This window comes from Cebus imitator, unplaced genomic scaffold, assembly GCF_001604975.1.
Source record: "Cebus imitator isolate Cc_AM_T3 unplaced genomic scaffold, Cebus_imitator-1.0 Scaffold123, whole genome shotgun sequence".
In the NCBI taxonomy this organism is placed as follows: domain Eukaryota; kingdom Metazoa; phylum Chordata; class Mammalia; order Primates; family Cebidae; genus Cebus; species Cebus imitator.
Window position 1 is genome coordinate 3,618,404 of NW_016107438.1, and position 23,508 is coordinate 3,641,911.

The 23,508-nt window shown below is 53.9% G+C and overlaps 2 protein-coding genes across 4 annotated transcripts in view; one reads left to right on the forward strand and one right to left on the reverse strand.

Annotated features, from left to right (window-relative positions):
- Positions 1-21,567, forward strand: part of ACSF2 (acyl-CoA synthetase family member 2) — a 48,115-nt gene extending 26,548 nt beyond the window's left edge. For 2 of the 3 annotated variants that reach the window (XM_017540131.1, XM_017540132.2), the window contains exons 2-16: positions 8,067-8,266; positions 8,634-8,758; positions 9,014-9,067; positions 9,534-9,652; positions 9,769-9,934; positions 10,517-10,612; positions 10,754-10,911; positions 11,168-11,259; positions 11,566-11,642; positions 17,968-18,075; positions 19,362-19,513; positions 20,578-20,719; positions 20,807-20,917; positions 21,111-21,179; positions 21,413-21,567. In XM_017540131.1, the coding sequence (XP_017395620.1) occupies positions 8,067-8,266; positions 8,634-8,758; positions 9,014-9,067; positions 9,534-9,652; positions 9,769-9,934; positions 10,517-10,612; positions 10,754-10,911; positions 11,168-11,259; positions 11,566-11,642; positions 17,968-18,075; positions 19,362-19,513; positions 20,578-20,719; positions 20,807-20,917; positions 21,111-21,179; positions 21,413-21,463 (1,720 nt within the window). In that variant the 3' untranslated portion in view covers positions 21,464-21,567. Of the gene's footprint in view, positions 1-6,598; positions 6,620-8,066; positions 8,267-8,633; positions 8,759-9,013; positions 9,068-9,533; positions 9,653-9,768; positions 9,935-10,516; positions 10,613-10,753; positions 10,912-11,167; positions 11,260-11,565; positions 11,643-17,967; positions 18,076-19,361; positions 19,514-20,577; positions 20,720-20,806; positions 20,918-21,110; positions 21,180-21,412 lie in introns of those variants that run through there. The other variant, XM_017540130.2, reaches the window with a different exon arrangement.
- CHAD (chondroadherin) lies at positions 11,843-15,924 on the reverse strand. The gene is made up of 4 exons (XM_017540136.2): positions 14,990-15,924; positions 13,042-13,205; positions 12,639-12,784; positions 11,843-12,387 (listed from the first exon to the last, which is right to left on the reverse strand). The coding sequence occupies exons 1-3, from the start codon at positions 15,761-15,763 to the stop codon at positions 12,643-12,645; spliced, it is 1,080 nt and encodes a 359-aa protein (XP_017395625.1). The 5' UTR covers positions 15,764-15,924; the 3' UTR covers positions 11,843-12,387; positions 12,639-12,642.
- Positions 21,568-23,508: the final 1,941 nt, after the last annotated feature.

Sequence of the window (23,508 nt, forward strand, 5' to 3'; positions counted from 1 at the left end):
GCCACCATGCCCAGCTAATTTTTTGTATTTTTAGTAGAGACAGGGTTTCACCATGTTGACCAGGATGGTCTCGATCTCTTGACCTCGTGATCCACATGCCTCGGCCTCCCAAAGTGCTGGGATTACAGGCGTGAGCTACCGCACCCAGCCGAACTTCAGGTTTTAAATCCACGAGCTTAGATCTAAGTCTCCACTCTGGTAGGCCTGATGTTCCATACCCAGATGACCCCTGTAATCCAAATAACCGATTCCATTGTTTAGATGGATATACCACATTTTGTTTATCCATTCATCTTTGCTGGACATTTGGTTCATTTCCACTTTTTGGGTATTGTGAATAGTGTTGCTGTAAACATTCATGTACAGGTTTTTTTGTTTTTTTTTTGAGACAGAGTCTCACTCTGTCACCCAGGTCAAAGTGTAGTAGCTTGCTGTAGCCGCTACATCTCAGGCTCAAGCGATCCTTCTACCCAGGCCTCCAGAGTAGCTGGGACTACAGGTGTGCACCACCATGCCCAGCTGATTTTTAAATTTTTTTGTAGAGATGGAATCTCACTATGTTTCTCAGGCTAGTCTCAAACTCCTGGGTTCAAGCAATCCTCCCACCTCGGCCTCCGAGAGTACTGGGCTTACAGGCATGAACTACTGTGCCTGGCCTGAGTTTTTGTTTGAACACATGTTTTCAGTTCTTTTGGGCATATATTATAACTAGGAGTGGAATTGCTGGGTTGTATGCTAATTCTATATTTAACTTTTCGAAGAACAACCACACTATTTTCCAGGCAGCTGAATCATTTTACATTCCCACTGGCAATATACTCCCATGCTTGCCAACATTTTGTTTTTTTTTGAGTCAGAGTCTCGCTCTGTCGCCAGGCTGGAGTGCAGTGGCGCAATCTCGGCTCATAGCAACCTCCGACTTCATGGTTCAGGCTATTCTCCTGCCTCAGCCTCCCGAGTAGCTGGGATTACAGGCATGCGCAATCACACCCAGTTAATTTTGTATTTTTAGTAGAGATGGGGTTTCCCTCTGTTCGCCATGATGGTCTCCATCTCCTGACCTCGTGATCCGCCCGCCTCTGCCTCCCAAAGTGCTGGGATTACTGGCATGAGCCACTGCGCCCGGTCAACATTTGTTATTTTGTTTTTTGATGTTTGTTTTTTGAGACAGAGTTTTGCTCTTGTCACCCAGGCTAGAGTACAATGGTACGGATCTCTTAAGCCAAAGCGCTGGGATTACAGGCGTGAGCCATCGCACCAGTGAACAGTAATCGTGCCACTGCACTACAGCCTGGGTGACAGAGTGAGTCTCAAAACAAAATGAAAGAATAGAAAAAGAAGTGGTGGCTTGGAGGGTGGGGCAGGGGGAGGGAGAGCAACAGGATAAATAGCTAATGCATGCAGGGCTTAATACCTAGGTGACAGGTTGATAGGTGCAGCAAACCACCATGGCAAATGTTTACCTATGTAACAAACCTGCATGTTCTACATATGTATTCCAGAACTTAAAATAAAATTTAAAAAAGAAAGAAAGAAAGAAGTGGGCCGGGCATGGTGGCTCACATCGGTAATCTCAGCACTTTGGGAGGCCAAGGCGAGCAGATCATGAGGTCAGGAGTTCGAGACCAGCCTGACCAACATGGTGATACCCTGTCTCTACTAAAAAAAAAATACAAAAATTAGCCAGTGTTGTGTTGTGTGCCTGTAATCTCAGCTACTCGGAAGGCTGAGGGAGGAGAATTGCTTAAACCTGGGAGATGGAGGTTGCAGTGACCCAAGATCGTGCTGCCACTGCCCCTGGGCAATAGGGCAAGACTCTGTCTCAAAAGAAAGAAAAGAAAAGAAAAGAAAAGAAAAGAAAAGAAAAGAAAAGAAAAGAAAAGAAAAGAGGGAGGGAGGGAAGAAAGAAAGAAAGAAAGAAAGAAAGAAAGAAAGAAAGAAAGAAAGAAAGAAAGAAAGAAAGAAAGAAAGAAAGAGAAAGAAAAGAGAAAGAGAGAGAAAGGAAGGAAGGAAGGAAGGAAAGAGAGAGAGAGAGAGAGAGAAAGAAAGAAAAGAAAGAGAAAGAGGAAGGAAGGAAAGAAGAAGGAAGGAAGGAAGGAAGGAAAAGAAAGAAAGGAAGAGAGAGAGAGAGAGAGAGAGAGAAGTGGCCACCTATATGCCCAGACATTTGGGATGTGGTAAGGAATTGGTTTGTTGTGCTCCCTCTTTTGAATTGATGGGTGGTTCCTACATTGCATTGATGAGTTTGTAGAACTCTTAATTCCTTGGAAGAGCTGCCTGTTTCCAACTCAGCCCTGCCCTACCCTAGTCTCAGTTTCTTGGAATCAGTTAGCAGAAATTGCAGAAAAATAAAACTGAGGCTGTATTATTTCTGATGATCAGGCAGGAGATAAATTCCAAACCAGAAGGAACAGGAATCGCCTATGCCCACTCCTTTCTCCCAGGTCTGAGGGCGGGACGTGCGCGGGTGTCTGTAAGCCGAGGCGTTGCACCGGGTCCTCTGCTCCTGGCTCAGCTCTTCGTCAGCCATGTGAGCCATCTGACCACTTGGCACTTCAGCTTCTTTACCTGTGGAATGGGAGTTCATGATTCTCACCTGCATTTTTAAAAAATATATCTATTTTTAATTTTGAGATGAAGTCTCACTCTGTTACCCAGGCTGGAGTGCAGTGGCGCAATCTCTGCTGACTGCAACCTCCACCTCCTGGGTTCAAGTGATTCTCCTGCCTCAGCCTCCCGAGTAGCTGTGATTACAGTCACCCACCACCACACCTGGCTAATGTTTTTGTATTTTAGTAGAGGCAGGGTTTCACCACGTTGGCCAGGCTGGTCTTGAACTTCTGACCTCAGGTGATTTACCCACCTCAGCCTCTCAAAGTGCTGGGATTACAGGAGTGAGCCACTGCCCCCGGCCTCACCTGCATTTTTTTTGTAGGATTAGATTAGTGTGTCTCAAAGAAACCCAAACTGAGAGTCACTGAAAGAAGATGGGGGGGCAAGGCAATGGTTGTGTGTCTTAACTATGATCAATATCAACATCCTGGCTATAATATTGTATTATAGCTCTGCAAGATGTTAACACTGGGGGAAGTTGAATACTGCTGGTGAAGAGCGCAGGAGATATTTCCACATTGGTTCTTTTTTGTTGCTTTTTGTGGTTGTTGCTGTTTTGGGGATTTTTTTTTTTTTTTTTTAAGAGACAGGGTCTTGCTCTGTTGCCTTGGCCGGAGTGCAGTGGGAATGATCAACCTTGAACTCCTAGGCTGAAGAGATCCTCCTGCTTCAGCGTCCTGAGTAGCTAGGAGTGCAGGTGCATGCTACTATGCCCAGCTAATTAAAAAAAAAAAAAAATTGCCACCCTTGGGAACATGGCAAAACCACATCTCTACAAAACATACAAAACAATAGCCAGCCATGGGGTCATACACTTATAGTCCCAGCTACGCAGGAAGCTGAGGTGGGAGAATCATGTGAGCCCTGGAGGTCAAGCCCGGGAGGTCGAGCCGTGACTGCACCAGTGCTCTCCAGAAAAAAATTCTATTTTTTTTCTGTTCTGCTTTTTTCTCTGTTGTGGCATATACCTTTACAAATTAAAAAAAGCATTGTTGTTTTTTTTGTGTGTGACAGGGTCTCGCTCTGTTGCCCAAGCTGGTCTTGAGCTCCTGGGCTTGAGCAATTCCCCTGCCTTGGCTTTCCAAAGTGCTGGGATTACAGGCATCAGCTACCGTATCTGGCCTCGATATTATTTCTTACATCTGCATATGAATCTACAAATATCTCAAAATAAATAAATAAATTTTCAAAAGCAAAAAAAAAAGAAAAAAGAAAAGGACGGGAGTTTGTCTGGGAGACAGCCAGTCTGGGACTGGTGTGGTAGCTCCTGCTATCCAGTGCCAGGCTCCTCTTTTGTTGCTCTGTGGTGCCTCAAATCACTATGTGGTCCCAAATGCCATCAGTCTTTTCCCATCACAGGCAGTGATCCAGCCTAAGGAAGAGAAAAAAAAAAAAGAAATGTCCCTTCCTTTAAAAGTTTCTTTGAAGTTTCATACACGACCCCTCTTTAAACCCCGCTGGCCAGAACCTCACCATCTGGCCAGACTGGCAGCCCGGGACGCTTGGAAACCTGGTCTTAATTCCACACAGCGTGGCCAGCTAGATGTCTGAGGGTGCGTCATGAGAGAAGAAGGAGCTGTTGGGGTCTCTGTCATACCACCTGTCAGAGTACTGTGAAGGCACAGGAGAAAACACATGTGCCAGTTGAACTAGATGTTTTTTTGTTTCCCCAGAAATCAGCCTGTTGACTTCCCAACTAGAGTTTCCAGGATGCCACCGTTTGGTCTGCAAATCATGGCAAAGAATAGAAAACCAAATTCCAAACTAAATGGGACTCCTGGTCATTGTGAGAATGGGGGGCTTGTTGTGAGGCTGAACAGCTGTCAGCCCTGCTGGAGGGCATTGCACCATCTCGGCTCACTGCAACTTCCACCTCCCGGATTCAAGCGATGTCCCTGCCTCAGCGTCCCAGGTAGCTGGGATTACAGGCATGCGCCACCATGCATGGCTTATTTTTCTATATTTTTAATAGAGATGAGGTGTCACCATGTTGGCCTGGCTGGTCTCAAACTCCTGACCTCGCGTAATCTGCCTGCCTGAGCCTCCCAAAGTTCTGATATTACAGGTGTGAGTCACCATGCCTGCCGGTTACCAGACTTTATAGGTGGGGAAGGTGAGGTCTAGAAAGGAGAAATCCTGTGTCTTAATCTGAATTCCCCTGAGAACAAGGATTCGGGTGCAGGTAGTTTATTTCTGAGAGTGATCCCAGGAAGTAGGGACAGGAAGTAGAAAGAGAAAGACAGGGATGGGGAGAAGCCGATGAAGGGCATGTTATTAACATCATCACCCTAGGCAACAAGAGCTTCATTCACCTGGACCTCTGAGAAGGTACTGATACCTCCCAGAAAAGGGGGGACTTGAAGCTCTAGCCCCACAGGGTTGAGGGCTGTCCTTAGAGGAATGAGCCTCTCCTCTTCCAGGCTGGCTTCCAGGCTGGGCTGGCCTGCAGAAACAGGGACTCCTATATTGAGGAAGTTCCTGAAATGATTTGTTTACAAACCTTTCTCTTCCTACCACACTGTGACTCCTTAGAGGGCTGGGAGCAATGTCTTATCCATCCCTGTATCCCTAGCACCTGGCACAGGGCTGGCGCATAGTAGGTGCTCATTAAAGCTTGCTTGAATAGAGAGTCAAAGGCAGTTGGGTGGCTTAGATTGCCAGGAGAGTGGCCATGATTCATGGAATCCTTCTCACCCACTCCCACATCAGAATCACACGGGAGTCTGTTAAAAATTCAGATTTTCCCGGTCCACTCCCCAGAGTCTTTGCAATGAGTGGGCACTGGAGAGGCCCAGGAACTTGGATTCTTTGTGAGCTCCTGAGTGACTCTGAAGCAGCTATCCTTGGACCACATCTTGAAAAACTGTCACTTGGAGGAGGGAATGACACTGGTTGAGAAGGTTCCATCTGGTGTCCCTGGAGGGACAAAGGAGGGATCAGCCCGTAAACTTAGATCCTGGATCCAACATCCATCCACCCCTCTTCACTTCATAAATGGTGTGAGAACACTTGGGCCCATGGGTGGAGAAAACCCCAACCCCAGGACCTGGAGTTTTGGGGCCCTCCACATTCTTCCAGGCCCAGTGTCCTCTGGTCTGGACCCTTTGGTTTCAGCTGGCTTCACGTTCCAGTCCCCGCTCCTGTTCTCACACACTCCCTCTCACTTCCTGTGCTCCAGCCACAGAGACAAGCTCTCCTCTGCTGGAAATGCCCTCTCCCTTCTCTGCGGGTTAATACTTCCTCACTCTTCAGCTCTCAGCTTAAGCATAACTGTCTTAAGGGAGTTTTCCTCGGAGTCCTAGGTGATTGCAGATTCCCTCCTACAGGTGCTCATAGGACCACGGCCCCTTCCTTAGCCCCGCTTTCTAAATGTACATTTTTCGTTACTAAGGTTGACGGCACCCCGCTCTTTCCCACCAGACTCTCAGCTCTGCAGGGACAGGGACTGTATTTGGTTTTGTTCATTTTTTAGCATTGAGCCCTCTGTGTGGTGGGTGTTTCCTAAATATTTGTTGGAGGAATAAATGTTGGCTAATTACTCTGTAGGGCTGAGGAGGCCATAGTGTGGGTGGCCCCAGGGCCCAGCTCTAAGAGAGGCTTCCCTAACCCAGCTTTGAGGGGACAGAGAATGAGCCTCAGATGGGGTGGGATTCCCCCCACAGTCTGCCTCATCGCTCCTATTTCCTGATTTGCCAGGCTGTTCCCACCCACGAAGAGCTAATATGTTTAATTCCCCCAGAGACAGGGAGTATCTTAAAGGAAGGACGGTGGCTTGTTCTGTCTCTAGTCCTAGCATAGTGCTTGGCACAGGTAGGTGCTCACCGAATGTGTGTTGAATGCATGGCCAACAAATGCCATGAACAGATGGTAAAATGCCCATCAATTACAGAGCACTTCACCGTTTCCAAAGCACCTTTGCAGGCCCGTTCACACTTGAACCTCGTGGCTCCCCCTATGGAATAGGCAAGGCCATCTATTCATCCCCTTCTGGCTGGAGTGTAAGCAGGTAACTTGCCAGGTCCCAATGGGTTTTGTTTGTTTGTTGTGTGAGACAGGGTCTCTCTCTGTGACCCAGGCTGGAGTGCAGTGGTGCATCCATGACTCACTACAACATCCGATCCTCCCACCTCAGCCTCCGGAGTAGCTGGGACTACAGGCATGCACTACCATACCTGGTTAATTTAAAAATTTTTTTCATAGAGACAGGGTTTCCCTATATTGCCCAGGCTGGTCTCGAACTCCTGGGCTCAAGTGATCCTCCCGCCTCAGACTCCCAAAGTGCTGGCATTACTTTACAGGTGTGAGCCACCACGCCCGGCTCAGATGCCACAGTTAATAAAAGGTGGGGATGTTCGATGGAGCAGTAATGGAAGTGCAGGTTCTCCTCCAGCTTGACGTGCCCTCACTTGGGGATCGCCTCTTACCTGGTAGGGCTGGGAGGAGACGGGGAGTTTCTGGAAGGAACTTCTCTCTGATGGAGAAAAGTGAAAAGTAGGTTACTACTCCTGGGACTGCCTAGGCTTCTGCCCAGACCTGTTTCCACCTGTGCCCTGGGACGGACAGGCAGCCACAGGTGAGAGGTGAGGAGTCCCTGCCCCAGACTAGAACCCGAGCGAGGTCCCGAGCTGGCTGCTTCCTCCACTTGACATCCCCAGCTCAGTACTCCCAGGCTCTCGGTGCCCCTTCCTTGTCTGACATCTGGCCCCTTTGCCTTCACTGGCTGCTTTTGGCCAGCTTCTTAATTCCCTGGAGACAGAAATTACCTGCTTTGTAATATTATCTGAGAGTGGGAACTGGAGCCCAGGTGCCATTTGGCATCTAGGGGCTTGCTTTTTCATTTGCAGGTGCCCAGGATCTTGCAGTACTGAGCACTGGGCACCTACAGGCCTGAGGAATAACCGGGGCCTCCCAGCTGCCTCTTTTAGGGCCTCCATCCACCCTCTCCTTAATTCCTTTCCTATTCTTTGGCTTGCAGGCCGAGAGGAGAAAAAAATGGCCCACCAGGGAGCCTAAAATCCTAAGGCTGTGGATTCCAGCACTGGGTCCAGCCGTGGCTTCACTGGTTCCTCAGGAAGGACCCCAGCGACCTGTTTATTTTCTAGGAGGTGGGGCTGGGGGCGAAGTCGTGGTTGCGCTTTCTGAGACCTGTCTGTCTGTGCAGGCAGGATCTCCTGGCCTTCCCTGGGGCCTCTCTCATCTTTCCCTGGAAAGTGAAGGAGGGCCCTTTGCCCCAGCTTGGTGTAAGCTTGTCCCTGTTGTTCTGCCTTGGGATTAGGCTTGAGGCAGGGAAACAGGTCTGGGGGATTTTAGGCTTACAAGAAGATCTGGAGAAAACCTAGTGGTCTCTGACACGTTGTCAGCAGCCTACCCCCTGGCTTGGCTGGGTGTGCCACGTCCTTGGTTCCAGGGAGGCTGCTCTGGGACAGTCAAACCCATAGCTCCTCTCCCCACAGTTCCAGAGAGGTGGATCGCATGGTCCCCCTGCCCATCGGAGGCCTCAGCTACACTCAGGGGAACATCAAAAACCATCTTATCAGCAAGACTGTGGGCCAGTGCCTGGAGGCCACAGCACAGACGGTGCCAGAACGAGAGGCCTTGGTCGTCCTCCATGAAAACATCAGGTTGACCTTTGCCCAGCTCAAGGAGGAGGTGGGTCCTGACCTGGAAACCACAAAGTGGGCAGGTGCTAGCTCCCAAGCTGCCCTGGCTGGGCAGAACCAGGAGCATGGGCACCTGGCTATGGGGTAATGTGCTAGGGCTGCTGGAGAACCCAAAGGGATGACAGGAGAAAGGGACGGACTAAGGCACAGGGGCCCGATGCCTCCTGCATCAGCAGTTCCTGGGGCACTTGTTAACTATGCAGGCTCCAGGGCAGACCCACTGAGGCTGGGAATCTGCCATCTCTTTGTTCCCAGTGATTGTGATGAGAACCCCGGGGCAAAGGACTGAGGGTGGGAGCTGAGGGCCCCTTCCTGCTTGCCCCATCTCACCCCTTGTACCCCATCTTTTACACCAGGTAGACAAAGCTGCTTCTGGCCTCCTGAGCATTGGCCTCTGCAAGGGTGACCGGCTGGGCATGTGGGGACCCAACTCCTACGCATGGGTGCTCATGCAGTTGGCCACTGCCCATGCGGGCATCATTCTGGTGAGGAGGGGCTTGCCTGGCACAGCTGGGTGTGTGTGTGGGAACATCATTCAAGGGGAGCCCCTCAGGCCCTCAGCCCCAGAACCAAACCAGTGCCTGGTTGGTTTCTAACCAGGTGGTGCTTTCTCCCGGCTTGGTGGACACTCACCAAGGAGGCCTCCAGGGCCTAGGGAGGTGTAGAGTCTGTCCCTCCTGGGGCCACAGGAGGGACAGGCTCTGCCCAGAATACTGACATGCCCTTGCCGCTTCCTCCAGGTGTCTGTGAACCCAGCCTACCAGGCTATGGAACTGGAGTATACCCTCAAGAAGGTACAGCTCATTTGTCGTGGAGGGCCCGGCTAGGGCCTGGCACAGGGGGCTGCACAGACTCTGCTTGTCAGAGTCTGATGGTGTGAGCAAGGGTGTGCATGGGTGGGTGACTGGCAGAGTGTCCTTCCTTAGGCCATGTGTGGTTGGAAGATGGCCCCAACTCCATGGAGAGGGTCGTTGGTCAGACACAAGCCTAGCTTGAGTGTGCAGGGGCACGTGTGTGTCAGGGCAGGTGTGTGTGTGTGTCCTCGTATGTGATACATGTGTGTCTCAGGACGTGGTGTGTATGTCTTGGGGCTGGTACATGTGCGCATTGGTCTTGGGGTGTGGTGCCTGTGAGTATGCTGGAGGTGTGTGTGTCAGATGCGGGTGCATCTGTATGACAGCAGCTGATTAGGGAGGACTCCCCCAGAGCTCTAGTCTGGGGCTCCCTGCTGACTGCAGGTGGGGGACTACCTTTCCACAGGTGGGCTGCAAGGCCCTTGTGTTCCCCAAGCAATTCAAGACCCAGCAATATTACAACATCCTGAAGCACATCTGTCCAGAGTTGGAGAACGCCCAGCCAGGGGCCTTGAAGAGTCAGAGGTCGGTGTGTCCTGGGTTAGTGGGGGTGCGTCATTCAGCATCGCTGATTCCTTCACTTTCTGGCCACCCTCCCCCTTCCCTCAGCCCTTGCCTCTCACCCTCCTGCCCACCCTCAGGCTCCCAGATCTGACTATAGCCATCTCGGTGGATGCCCCTTTGCCGGGGACCCTGCTCCTGGACGAAGTGGTGGCGGCTGGCAGCACACAGCAGCATCTGGACCAGCTCAAGTATACCCAGCAGTTCCTGTCCTGTCATGACCCCATCAACATCCAGTTCACCTCGGTAGGGCAGAGGTCTCTAGGCCTCAAGCCCAGGCTGACATGTGCCCCCTGCCCCTGTGACACTTCCCTGGGGATGGGGAGACAGCAGAGGAGGTCAGAAGAGCAGGCATTCTTTCCTGGGACTGGCCTTCAGCTGTCCTCTCTGCCCTGGAAAATATCAGCACCTGGTGTCCTTGTCACATTCCCTCCCCCGGCCCCCTGCCCTCTCCACTCCAGCCCTCTTGTTCCCGGTGCAGTGGCAGATTCAATGAACCAACACAGGTTAGAGCTGGGTAGAGGCTGCCCCTCATTTAGCTGATGGGGAATCAGAGGCCCAGAGAGGGAATTTGCCCAAGCTAGCTAGTGGGTGGCAGAGTTCTCTGGGCCATATAGGTGGCATAAGAACAGAGACCTTATCTTCTGCATTGCGGGACCCTGACACCTGGCATCACGGCAGACCTTTTGCAAATAAACTGAATGAACAGATGGATCTGGGGCAACAATCCCTGTCTCCTGATTCCCGGTCCAATGTTCTTCAAGGCAGTGGCCCAGGGTGGGAAAGAGATGAGAAGGAGGCCAAGCTGTCCCCCACTTGCCTTGTCAGGGGACAACAGGCAGCCCCAAGGGGGCCACCCTTTCCCACTACAACATTGTCAACAACTCCAGCTTGATAGGGGAGCGCCTGAAACTGCATGAGAAGGTGAGGCGGCACTAGGCCCGGGGCAAGGCTGCAGGAGGGGCGGCTCAGGCAGGGGTGGAGGGCTGGCTGGGCTCCCCTCGCCAGCTAGAGGAACTGGCTTCTGGCTCCAAGACAGACCCAGCCCCCTGTCTCCATCATCAGACGCCAGAGAACTTGCGGATGGTCCTGCCCTGCCCCCTGTACCATTGCCTGGGATCCGTGGGAGGCACAATGGTGTGTCTGATGTACGGTGCCACCCTCATCCTGTCCTCTCCCATCTTCAACGGCAAGAAGGCACTGGAGGCCATCATCAGAGAGAGGTGGACACTGGTGGCCAGTGGGCTGATAAAACCCTCTTGTTCCTCACTCCTGGGCCCTGATACCTTTCTAAGCTGCCGGCTCCCTCCAGCCAGGAGACTGGGGATGGGCACAGTGGATGACCCCCAGGAGAGGACCAGTTCCTGTCTCAGGAGCTTCTCCTGCCTGTTCTCTTGCTGCAGGTTCATGGCGGGGTGGGTGAGAAGAGGGAGTTCCTTTCCACTTCCGAGCCTAATTTCGAGAACTCCTCCTATACAGAGGCAGCTTCTTGTATGGTACCCCCACAATGTTCGTGGACATTCTGAACCAGCCAGACTTCTCCAGTTATGACATCTCGACCGTGTATGGAGGTAGGGTAGGGCCAAGGGCAGCCAGGCATGGGGAGGGGGCTGCTTCCCCCACAGTAATGGCCTGGGTGACTTAGATATGCTCCCAGCCTTTTATTTAGGGGGCAGGAAGGACACAGTAAAAATATGGGTGGGAGGGAAGGAGATCCCCAGTGTCCCTGGACACCAGCCCAAGGCCAACTTGCCAGGTGTAGGAAAGGCTCGGGGTCAGGGGAGAAGAAATGTTCCTCCCTTGAGTGAGCTGTAGGTGAGAGGACTCCACAGGGCTTGGAGAAGTGGGGAGCTGGGTCAGCCCTCTCTCTGATTCAGGTATGATCGGTGGGTCCACTGTAGCTCCAGAACTCGTCCGAGCCATCATCGACAAGATGAATATGAAGGAGCTGGTGGTGAGTGGTGACTGGGGCCCAGGCTGTGGGCAGGCCAGGCCTGGGGTGACAACAGATTGACAGACATGGGGATGAGCCCAGACCAGATGTTCCAAGGAGACCCTGTCAGCAAGCCCTCCTTCCAGAAAGCAGATGTGAGAAAAGATAGTCTGACCTCATCAGCACCTGGTGGGTGAAGGAGCAAGGTGGCAGGGGAGTAAATATCACATACATACATTTATATTTATAGAAATCTGAGGGAGAAATTGCAGCATGGGCAGATGGGCAGCAAAGCACCGATGTCCTGCTAGAGTGTCCTGGCAGGTGGGGGCTGGCAGAGTTGGGGCATGGGCTTAAAACCCTTTCTGGAAGCAAGGGGTGGGGCAAGGGTCTGATGATTGTTCCCAGTGGCAGGGAAAGAGGAACAGAGGAAGGATGATTCTGGAAGGGTAGCCATCCTGATGACCAACCCGTTCTGGTTCTGATTGACTTGAGGGGTCTCAGCAACAGCTTCTCTGAGAGAAGCTGGAGGGTGGGGAAGGCACGAAGTTGGGAAGGGGCTCAGCCTTCCTCCTCCCCAGGACACCGCTGTGTGGAGCTGGGTTGGGAGTTGAGTGCCCGAGGCCCCCTGCCAGGACGTGTCTAGGTGTGGGCAGCTCTGTGCATCAGCAGAGGCTGTGCGGAGAAGGTAGGAGTGGAGGTGGGTGGTCAGTAGTCTCTCCGGTGGAAGGCAGAGGCCAGTCACCAGGACTGGCTGGGTCAGGACCTGCAAGGAGGCAAGGATTGACTCAGTACTCCATCCAACAACCCAGATGATGCGTGGAGGAGATGGTGGGGGTCCTGGGTCCCCAGGACCTTTTCCTCCCTTCAAAAGGGGCCCCAGTCCTCACCTCCTCTCTCTCTAAAAATGGAGGGTCTACCTGCTCCTCCAGGGGGAGGGAGTATCCTGGAAGATACCAGCTTACTTGCTGGAATTGCCAAAGAGGAATGTGGGGGACCTGTTTACCCAGCCCCCACCTGTTTAATGGCGGCCAGCTTTCTTGGACCTCTTGGTGGGGAACTTGCAGTTTCGGAAGGCGTCCGTGTCACGGATGTGCTGGCCCTTGAACTTGGCAGGAGAGGCACAGGTGGCATCTGGGCGGGAGGCCTTGGCTTCCAGCCACCTGGAGAGACAGAAACTTGCTGGGGCTGGGGGAGAGGGTGGGAGTGCTGGGGGGAAGGGCAGTGAGCTATGGGACCAGGACTGACTTGGCTGCAGGATAGTCTGAAGCTGTCATCTTCATTTTACAAATAAGGAAACGGAGGCTCCCAGGGTCCCATGCCTATTAGGTAGTAGATCTAGGATGCATGTCGCACGTGCCTTAGCGCAGGGCTAAGTGCTTAGTGGTGGGCTCTGGGAGTGACATGAGGATGTTCTCACCGCCGAAGGCCCCGGAGCTGGCAGGTACACTTCCAGGGGTTGTTGGTGAGGGTGAGGGTCTCCAGGCTGTCGAAGGGGAAGTTGGAGGGCAGCTGGTTCAGGCGGTTGTTCTCCAAATGGACGTGTTTCAGCGTGGTCACACCCAGGAAGGCACCATCCGAGAACTGGGGAGCAAGATGGTTATGAGTGAGCACCCCAGTGCCGGAGGGGCAGTGTTCTTCCCTGGACTGAGCCACGGCACCTTGAGGAGTTGCTCAGTTTTCAAAGCAGTGTGACCAAGTGGTCTCAGATGATCCAATCTACACAACCCCCTTTGAGACACGAGGTGTTATTTCCAATATGCAAATCGAGAAATGGAAAAAGTGCTGTCCTTTGCCCAGGGTCACAGCAGTGGGTAAACAGTGGCCACAGGACCACACCCAGCTCCTCTCCCCCCGGCACCACAAGCCCTGCACAAACACTGGGACTGTGCAGCAGCCAGTTTGGCCCCAGCAACCCAAACTGGTACACGGTAAACTGGATCTGTGCTTGGTGGAATGGGCAGTGGGCCCAGGCTCCCCACAGCCCCAGGGTCCCGGGACTTCCCCCAGCGCTGTCCTCACTGTGCCCCCACTTCCAGCCAGACACTATTTGTGAAGCCACCTTAGTAGAGTCTTTGGCAAGGTTGGACGGCTCCAGAGGAAATGTTCTATTCGTGCCCACATCTTTGCCCTGGCGCCACAATTCCTGTCTGGCCCAAACTGGCCCTGATTCGCTGCTCTCCTGCCCACTGAAAGACCACTCTGGCACTGGTGGGCCACAGGGGACTCCAACTTCAGCTGGAGAGAGGCAGGGCTGAAGAAGGGCAGGCTTGAGCAGGCTCCATCCACCTGGACAAAGGTTGGCTGCTGCCCAGGTAGGACTCTGCCCGCATCTCCATGCCCCTGTCCTCCTCTCCTGTGTTCCTCATTGAGGTATGGAAGTCTCCAGTAACCAGACTGTCCTCTGCCTTGTTGGTCCCCATCCAAACCTCCTGGCTGAAGGCCCTGGAACCAGGGTGACTTTTCCAGTCCCAGAGAAGGGATTCTGCTCTGGTTCCAGGTAGCCCCACCTGGTCAGACCCTGGGCACCCCAGGGTAGAAAGGAACCAGTGAGGTTACAGACAGGAGACGGATCTGGTGACAGGGGAGGGCGAAGGGCAGTCAGTAGTCTGGAGACAGTGAGGCATGCCAGCCCTCCCTGTGGGAAGACACCTGGGGTCTTGTGCCAATGGTTGACAATGGTGGTCTTGCTTTATTCCTTCATGGACCCCATGGGCACCATCCTTGCAGCCTGGGGGAGCCCTTGGTCCCATGCCTGCTCAGTTGAAGTGGACCTGAGAAGGCAGTGGATTGTGTGGATGTGGACTGGGCAGGGCCATCCCCCCGGGCCTCTGTGGGGCATGGAGAATGTCTTCTTCCCCTCACTCCCCAGCCCCACACTCCACCTTAGCACATATGCACAGCCCCCGCCAGGAACAGGGTCTCTTTGTGGGCCTGATCTGCCCAGCTCCTCTGGAAGGCTCCTCAATAAACAAACCTTCCTTTATGGGATGGTAGGTTTACTGGAGACAGGAAACACAGCAGAGGAGGGGTGGAAGGCCCGACAGGAAGAGGTGGCTGCTGCTCACAGTGAGGAGTTTGGGAGCACTGGTGATGGCCCTGGGGGGGCATTTGTGGGGCCAGGGCAGCCCCACCCATTTCATATGTGGGAATCCTAGGAGGGTGGTGGTGAGACTGGCAGCGGGACAGGGATTAGGGTAAAGATGTGACAAGGTGAGGAAGAGAGGTGGCAGAGCTGCTTGCCTTGGAGATAGCCAGAGGGACAGGGAACCTGGGGACAAGGGATGGTGCCAGCTGTGGCCCTGGCTCCTGGGGCCTCCAGGAAGGGAAGAAGGAACCAGGGCAGAGCCCTGCAGCCAGAAGCTCACCTTCTCCAGGTTGGTGTTGTCCAGCCAGAGGGTCTCCAAGTATCTGCCGAAGGACTGGAAGGCATTGTCAGGGATGCTTTTCAGGGGGTTGTGGGACAGCTTCAGCTCCTCCACCACCCGTAGCTTGCTCAGGGCAGCTGACGGGTAGCTGGACAGCTGGTTCCTGTCCACGTGGAATTTGGCGAGGTTCTCCACGTCGTCCAGGGCCCCAGGCTGCAGGGAGCTAAGCGCGTTTTCGGACAGGTAGAGCCAGCGCAGGTCCTTGGCGCCCTGGAAGGCGCCTGCGCGCAACTCTCGGATCTTGTTGTTGTTGAGCTGCAAGATGAAGAGGTTGACCAGCGGGGAGAGCAGCCCCCGGGGCAGCTCGGTGACCTTGTTGTGGTCCAGGTAGAGGTAGGTCAGCTCGGTCAGGTCGTCGAAGGCGCCTGCGCGCAGCACGCGGATGTCGTTATGGGACAGGTACAGGTAGATGAGCTGCTTGAGGCCGCGGAAGGCACCGGCGGCCACCTCGCGGATCTGGCAGTGCTGCAGGTGCAGCGACACGAGGTTCGGCATGGCCCGAAACGAATTGGCAGCCAGCACTGGGAAGTTGTTGCGCTGTAGGTTGAGCAGCTTGGTCTTTTCTGATACCTTAGGGATTTTGTGCAGCCCCACCTTGTCGCAGATGACGTGCTGCAGGTCGCCGTGGCAGTGGCAGTTCTGGGGGCAGGCGGCCAGCGCCGGCAGCAGACCGGCCAGGAGGCCGAGGCTGAGCAAGAGCGTTGGGCGGACCATGGCCGGGGCGCCTGGGGCCGGGGCTGGGGGCAGCAGCAGCGGCAGGGCGCGGGCAGCGGCGAGTCCTGGGCGCTCGGGTCTGCCGCCCTCTTTATACCGTGGCCCTGACCGCAGCCGGCAGCCGAGCCAGCTCCTACGTGGAGCATCGAGGCCACTGGGCTTAACTCCCTCGCGCCCAGAGATGCGACCCCGCCCTCCACGGGGAGGGGGGCGGGGCCCTTCCCCCAGCCGGCGACCTTGCCTGCGGGACTGGGACCGTGTCCCCCCAACCCCAGCTCCAGCCCCCTACTCTCCTATGCTGCTCCTCTCCCTACCGCCTTTCCGGGGCTTTTCTGGGAAGGGGGAATGGGTGTGACTGGAGCCCCGAGTTTACATCGGAGAGAGGGAGGCGTTCCCTGAACTTATTTGTTTGCTCAAGTTTGAGCCTCCACGCCGCGCCATCCACACGCACTCGGCCGGGTGCCCTGGACGCCAGGCGGGAGGAAGCGGGGCCGGACAGCTGGACGCGTCTCCCCGCAGTGGGCCAGCTGGCGGCGCTTTAATGGGGCGCTTGTGCGGCGCCGGCCGAGCGTGAGAGCCGCCCCAGCGTCGGGCTCCCTCTTCGGGCTGGACGCGCCAAAGCTGGCCCTGGGGAGACGCGAACTCCTTCTACATCCTCGGGTGCGCCCCGGCCCCTCTCTCCCAACCCCGTTTGCGTTTCTGTCCCCTGCGCCCCCCATCCCGTTTTTCCACCACTGAAGGCTAAGCAGAAAAGTGGGAAGTGGAGGAGGGTGGCCCACGGGAATGGCAAACACACCTGGAGACCACAGGCCTCAAGCACAGTCGCGCCATCCCCCTCCTTCATCGCCCCGAAATATCCCCATCCCTCATCCCCAACCCCAGTGGTCAGAACCCGCCCCTGAGGGGTCTCAGGGTGGCGGCTGAGTGGCGCCGAGGTGTACTTGGCAGAGGCCACATTCGGGCAGTGGCCCCAGGACTGCAAGGACGGTTTCGGGGGGAGGAAGGGGTAGGCAGGTCGAGGGACCAGCCCTGGATGGCTCAGGCTGCCAGACCCTAAGTTCTGTGGGCAGTCCCGCCCCAGCCCGCCAGATTTCTCTGTGCCCACTTGCCAGCCACGATGTCCGGATTCCTGTGGAAAGGGGAGGGTGAGCAGGCAGGGTCACAGCTCTGGCATCAGGGTGAGCTCCAGGCTGCCTGGCACAGGGTATTGTCTGCGATGAGGGGCGGAGGGAGAAACCAGACCCCACATTGAACCAAACCCCAGCTGTGCCAGAGCCAGACCAGCTGATATGGGGGAAGCTTGGTGCCGGGAGGAGGATGGTTGAGATCTGGCAACAGTAGATTGAAGGGGACCTAGGATATGGGGTAGCTGGCCCCTCTCCCCTTACCCCATACCCTTGTGCTGGGGCCTGGTTTCCAAGGCCTGCCCTTTTCCCAAACCTCTCTGCCCCTTACCTCTAGGATAGGGGGGTCATACTTGGCTTAGAACGTTCCTTGATGGTACTTAGGCTTCTCCAAGGCTGGCTTCCAGTTTTTCTGTCGCTCAGGGTTTCCAACCACTGGAAATCGGGAGGGGGGGAGGGTGCCACTGGCTTTTAAAATCACTGCTTCTGTTGTTTTTTATTTTGACGGAAATGAATTCATGGAAAACTCTCCAGAGCCTGGGAGACGCCTGTCCCAGGGCCAGGCACTTGTTCGGGGTTTGCGGGATGCAGGGGTGAGGTTGTGTCTGTGTCACTCCTAGCTGGGCCAAGGCAGGCTGGCTTTCTCATCAAGCTTTTGGGGCTTTCGGCTTGGAGGGGTGGGGCAGAGGATGTGGCCTGAAATCAGGAAGGTGGGGTTAAGGCAGCCAGGGGCTGGGGAGAGAAGTGTGGGGTCTTGGTAATACTGGAGCCACAGGCACAGACAGGTGGCTGCTCCAGGGAAACCGGGCACTGAGGGAGCCCCAGCTGGAAGAGAATGGTGTGTCCCTGCACTCAGTATTCTTTCAAATCTGGGGCGCTTCAGAGACCTAGCCTGCTCACTCCCAGCGCCTCTGCCTCCTGACCCCAGACCCCTACCAGCCTGATGTCTCTGTTTCCACCATTTGGCTGCCCTCCACTTCCCCTTTTCCTTTATGAATTCCTCCCCATTTCCCCAGGTAGCTCACCCAGTCCCTCTGCAGGTGCTGAGCCCTCTCCAAACACCCTTTCTGCACCCTCTAGATTGTTTATGGAACCACAGAGAACAGTCCCGTGACATTCATGAACTTCCCCGAGGACACTGTGGAGCAGAAGGCAGAAAGCGTGGGCAAAGTTATGCCTCACACGGAGGTGAGCCCCTCACCAAGACCCCCAAGCCCCACCTCCCAACACCCACCTGGGGTGCACCCAGCGGGGACATCTGTTGCTTTCAATGAGTGAGCCAAATGGCTCACTTAGGATGCTGAGAGTCCCCCAGGCGCAGGGGCTTGCTAGGCCTGGCCCGGAGCACTCTCTGCGGGCTAAGCATGAAAGGGGAAGAGCTGGAACAGTGGCCATGAGCGGCTGCCAGCTGAACCTCTCCGCAGCCTCCCTTCCTGTCTGAGGTGTGTTTTTGCCAAGCCCACTGTCTGTTTCAGGGCCAGCCAGGGTAGCCTCGAAGAGGAGCCAGAGCACAGAGATTTTTCCTACACAGCGTCTTTTCCTCCAATGGTCCCTGCCTCTCACTTTAGCAGAGTTCCTCTTCTTGCTTGGCATAAACACTCCATTTCTCAAGCAGCCTATCCCTTTGGGGGTCCCTTTGCCCCTCAAAGACTGCCCAAAGTGCATCTCAATTGCAAACACCCGGCTATGCCTCCTCTCCTGCTCCAGCACCAGGGCTTGCCAGCCAGCTCCTGATTTCCCTTGTGCTTCTGCTCCCGCCCCTGGGGGATCAATGCCCCTGTGCGCAAGCAGCTGCTTCCCCTGGGCCTGGCCACTGTCCTGGTGTGAATCTGCCCTGCCCTCCCGCCAGAGCAGTCCTGCACCCAGGGAGTGAGTTCAGATGTGAGCCCCCTCCCATGTGTCCTACAGCTGCACTGCCACTCTCACTAGGATGCCCACCTGGAAGGGAAACGGGTAGGCATCATTCGCCACATTTCACAGATGCAGACACTGAGGCACACAGAGGCTCAGCTTTTCTTGGCACAGCAGCCATGGCTCTTTTCTCTACCAGGCTTTCAGAGTCTGCCTCTCCTATTCACATGGTGTTGCCAACAGCACCCTCTTTGGCTTATTTGCTGCTTAATGGGGAATAAGAGGAGACTCCCTTCTCCTCTGCACCATTTATCGTTCTTCAGCTGGCCCAGCTCCACGGACCTCTTTCTCTGCAGCAGCTGCCTGCCCGCTGTTTCCTCAGCACTCCCAGCCTGGGCTTCAGCTGTTCTTTCATGCCCAGCTCAGGTCTCTGACTGGCACTGGGTTGACTCTAGCCTTTGTCTCCCTTCTCTGGATGGGGATAGGCAGAGCCAGAGGGTCTCATTCCTGGCAGGGGGTGGGGGGAGAGGGTTGGGGGGAGGCAAAGCTCTCTCCATTTCCAAGGACCACCTATCCTGAAACAAGAGGGTAGGAAGCCCCAACTTGAGGCTGTCCTGTCCCAGGCCCGGATCATGAACATGGAGGCGGGGACGCTGGCAGAGCTGAACACGCCCGGGGAGCTGTTCGTCCGAGGGTACTGCGTCATGCTGGGCTACTGGGGCGAGCCTCAGAAGACGGAGGAAGTAGTGAGTCAGGACAAGTGGTATCAGACAGGGTGAGAAGGCAGGGTGGGGTGGAGGCTGTGGCTGCTGAGGGGAGGCTGGAGGTCTTGAGGCTGAGCCGGGAGCATTAACCTGGCACAGGGAGGATGCGGGTATCAGGATGACTCCTCACATGCTGGAGACTTAATTTCCAAAATGTACATGGTAGGGATGATCATACAAAGCACGGAAGAAAGCGACTGGGTCATCGCCCTATACCAGCAGCTGCAAAATCTGAGTCAGATTCAGTCACTCATTGGTTACCCCAGCAAATTCTTAAGATTGCCTATGTGCTAGCACTGTTCTTGCCGCTGGAGGTCCAGAGGAAAGTAAGGTAAAAAGGATCCTGGTTTTTGGAGGAAAAGAGATGATTTCCGACATCGATAAACACCAAGTAAATAGGCTGGGCGCGGTGGCTCACGCCTGTTATCCCAGCCCTTTGGGAAGCCGAGGCCGGTGGATCACCTGAGGTCAGAAGTTCGAGACCAGCCTGGCCAACACGGCAAAACCCTGTCTCTACTAAAAATACAAAAATTAGCCAGGTGTGGTGGCACATGCCTGTAGTCCCAGCTACTTGGGAAGCTGAGGCAGGAGAATCGCTTGAACCCGGGAGGCAGAGGTTGCAGCGAACCGAGATTGCACCACTGCACTCCAGCCTGGGTGACAGTGCAAGACTCCATCTCAAAAACAAACAAGCAAACAAAAAAACACCAAGAAAATAAAGTAGGGTTATAGGAGAGAAAGTGGCTGTGGTGGTGAGGGGAGCTTCCCTTAGAATGGCTGGACAAAGATGCCTGGAAACATTTGAGCTGAGACCCAGAAAGAAGCCAGCTGTGAAAAGCATATGTACAGATATGTTGAGAGAGAGAACATGTTATAGGTATTGGCTGGTTTTTTTCTGCCTTCCCTCCCTTTATTAGAGTATTATTCCAGAGGCTGTGTCTTGTTCCTGCTATGTCTCCCAGAGTCTAGAGCAGTAGAAGACACATAGTAGGTGCTCAATAAATGTTTCACGAGTGAGCGAGCCAGTGAGTGAACAAGGCAGAGGTGACATGTCGCCCCTGGGCTTTCTTTGTAGAGATATCGCCATGATGGACGAACAGGGCTTCTGCAAGATTGTGGGCCGCTCTAAGGATATGATCATCCGGGGCGGCGAGAACATCTACCCCGCGGAGCTCGAGGGCTTCTTTCACACACACCCGAAGGTGCAGGAAGTGCAGGTGAGGCACCCGGCCCAGGGGAGTCCCCAGAAACAGGGAACACACATGAACACAGTGATGTCTGATATTTTTCCCTGGCCCTGGAAGGTGGTGGGAGTGAAGGATGATCGGATGGGGGAAGAGATTTGTGCCTGCATTCGGCTGAAGAACGGGGAGAAGACCACGCCGGAGGAGATCAAAGCTTTCTGCAAAGGGAAGGTGGGAGCCTCCTCCCAACCAAGCTGATGCTGCTGGGTTCTTTGCCCATCCCCTCCTCTACCAACCAGCCCGGGGTGGGGATTGCTCCTCCCTTAACGAGGCTGACTCCCAGCCAGGCGAGCCCTGGTCCCCTTCCCGCAGCCCTGTTAGCTTGCCCAGCCTCATGCCCGCCCTCCTTGCCTCTGGTCCGCAGATCTCTCACTTCAAGATTCCACGCTACATCGTGTTTGTCACAGACTACCCCCTCACCATTTCAGGAAAGGTGTGTAAGGTGGAGGAGACTGGGAAGGGCAGCCTGGGTTCTGGGGGCCCACAGGGCCCCTCCTCTGTTTCCTTCAGCAGTGGGTGTGGAGAGGCTGGCAGTAGGGTGACCAAGTCACCTAATTCTGGTTTGCCTCGGGACTTGTCCTGTTTTGGCACTAAGACCGGAGAAGCCCCTCAGTCTTGGGCAACCCAAGATAGCTAGTCACCCTAACTCCTTTTCCTTTCTTCTAGGTCCAGAAATTCAAACTTCGAGAGCAGATGGAGCGACATCTAAATCTGTGAAGAAAGAGGGAGGAAGGATCCACCCCAGCCCTCCTCCTGTCCATCCCCCACACTCCCCTGTCTGTCCTTGTGATTTAGCATAAAGAGCTTCTGTTTTCTTTGGCCTCTTGCTGGTGGGCTCTCTTGGCAGCTACTATGGGATGGAGAAGAGAAGACAGTGAAGAGAAACTAGCACTTTCAGACCTCCTATTCCTTGTCATCGAGAGTACAGAGCACCTTGATGTGGTTTATCTACTTAATTTAACCCTCACCTTTGGTATTCCTTTGAGATACCAATCCTTTTTTTTTTTCTTTAATTTGAGACCAAGTCTTGCTCTGGAGTGTAGTAGTGTGCTGTCAGCTCACTGAAACCTCTGTCTCCCAGATTCAAGTGATTCTCCTGCCACAGCCTCCCAAGTAGCTAGGATTACAGGTACCCACCACCAACAACTAATTTTTGTATTTTCAGTAGAGGTGAGGTTTCACCATGTTGGCCAGGCTGGTTTCAAACTCCTGACCTCAAGTGATCCACCTGCCTCAGCCTCCCAAAGTGCTGGGATTACAGACGTGGGCACTGCATCCGGGCCTCAGTTTTTTATTTTTAAGCTACTCTAATTTAATTTTTCTTCACACTGTTGCCAGATTAACAAGAAGTATTCTTGTTTTATGTAGCAGCTTGTTGGAGATATACTCACATACTATCCAATTCATACCCCCACCCCCGTTTTTTAGAGACAGGATCTCATTCTGTCACCTGTGCTGGAGGGCAGTGACATGATCATAGCTTAATGCAGCCTCGAACTCCTGGGCTCAAGCAATCCTCCCACCTCAGCCGCCTGAGTAGCTGGGACTGTAGGAATGTGCCACCGTGTCCAACTAATTTTTAAACATTTTTTTCATAGAGACAGGATCTTGCTATGTTGCCCAAGCTGCTCTAGAACTCCTGGGCTCAAGCAATCCTCCTGCCTCAGTCTCTCAAAGTGATGGGACAATCCACCATTTAAAGTGTAGAATTCAGTGGTCTTTAGTATATTCAAAAATAAATATGTGTAACTATGACCACAGTCAATTTTAAATATTGTCATCACCTAAGAAAGAAACCCCATACCCTTTTACTACTATCTCCCATCCCCCAAGAAATAAAAACAGCTGAGTTCCAAAAGGCACATAGGTTCCCAGTTCACAGGAATGGCAACTTTGGCCTACCTGCACCCTTTCCTCCCAGCGTACCTGCCTGTAGCAGCCTCCTCTTCACTTTTTAAGATATGAACATAGGTTTAAGGCAGTTTCAGTACCAGGCTCTATGCTAGGTACTTTCACTTAATTTTCTCTCCAAATCTTCCCAACAACCCTAACAAGTAGCCATTGGTCCCACTTCACGAATGACTCAACAGAAACTCAGGGAGATTCAGTATCTTCCTCAAGGTCGCACAGCTGAAACAGAACCTAGTTGTCTGTGTAAGCAGGTTCACCGTGCACTGGTTACCAACTTTTCTGAGTCCAGTGAAGCAAACACACACAAGTTCCAGTGAGGCAAACACAAGTGACGTGGGGCGGGTTTATTACCTACAGGTAGGCAGTCAGCGACAACAGAAGGCTGGGACTCATTTGGAGCTGGACCCCCAAGGCTCAGGAACGCTGCTGAGGCAGATGGAGGATGGACTCTCATCTGTGCATGCCCGACTTGTTTTTTGTTGTTGTTTGTTTGTTTTGAGATGAAGTCTCGCTCTGCTGCCCAGGCTTGAATGCAGTAGTGTGAACCCTGGGGTTCAAGCAACTTTCCTGCCTCAGCCTCCCTAGTAGCTGGGATTACAGGCATGCACTACCAAGTTCGGCTAATTTTTTTTAATTTTTAAATTTTTTTTTTTTTATTTTTAGTAGAGACAAGGTTTCGCCATGTTGGCCAGGCTGGTCTCAAACTTCTGACCTCAGATGATCCACCTGCCTTGGCCTCCCAAATGCTGGGATAACAGGCATGAGCCGCTGCTCTTGGCCAGCCTGACTTGTACTGAAGCTGAGGGACCCCAGAAACCAGCTGCCCTGGGTTTTACACCCTGGGCCCATGT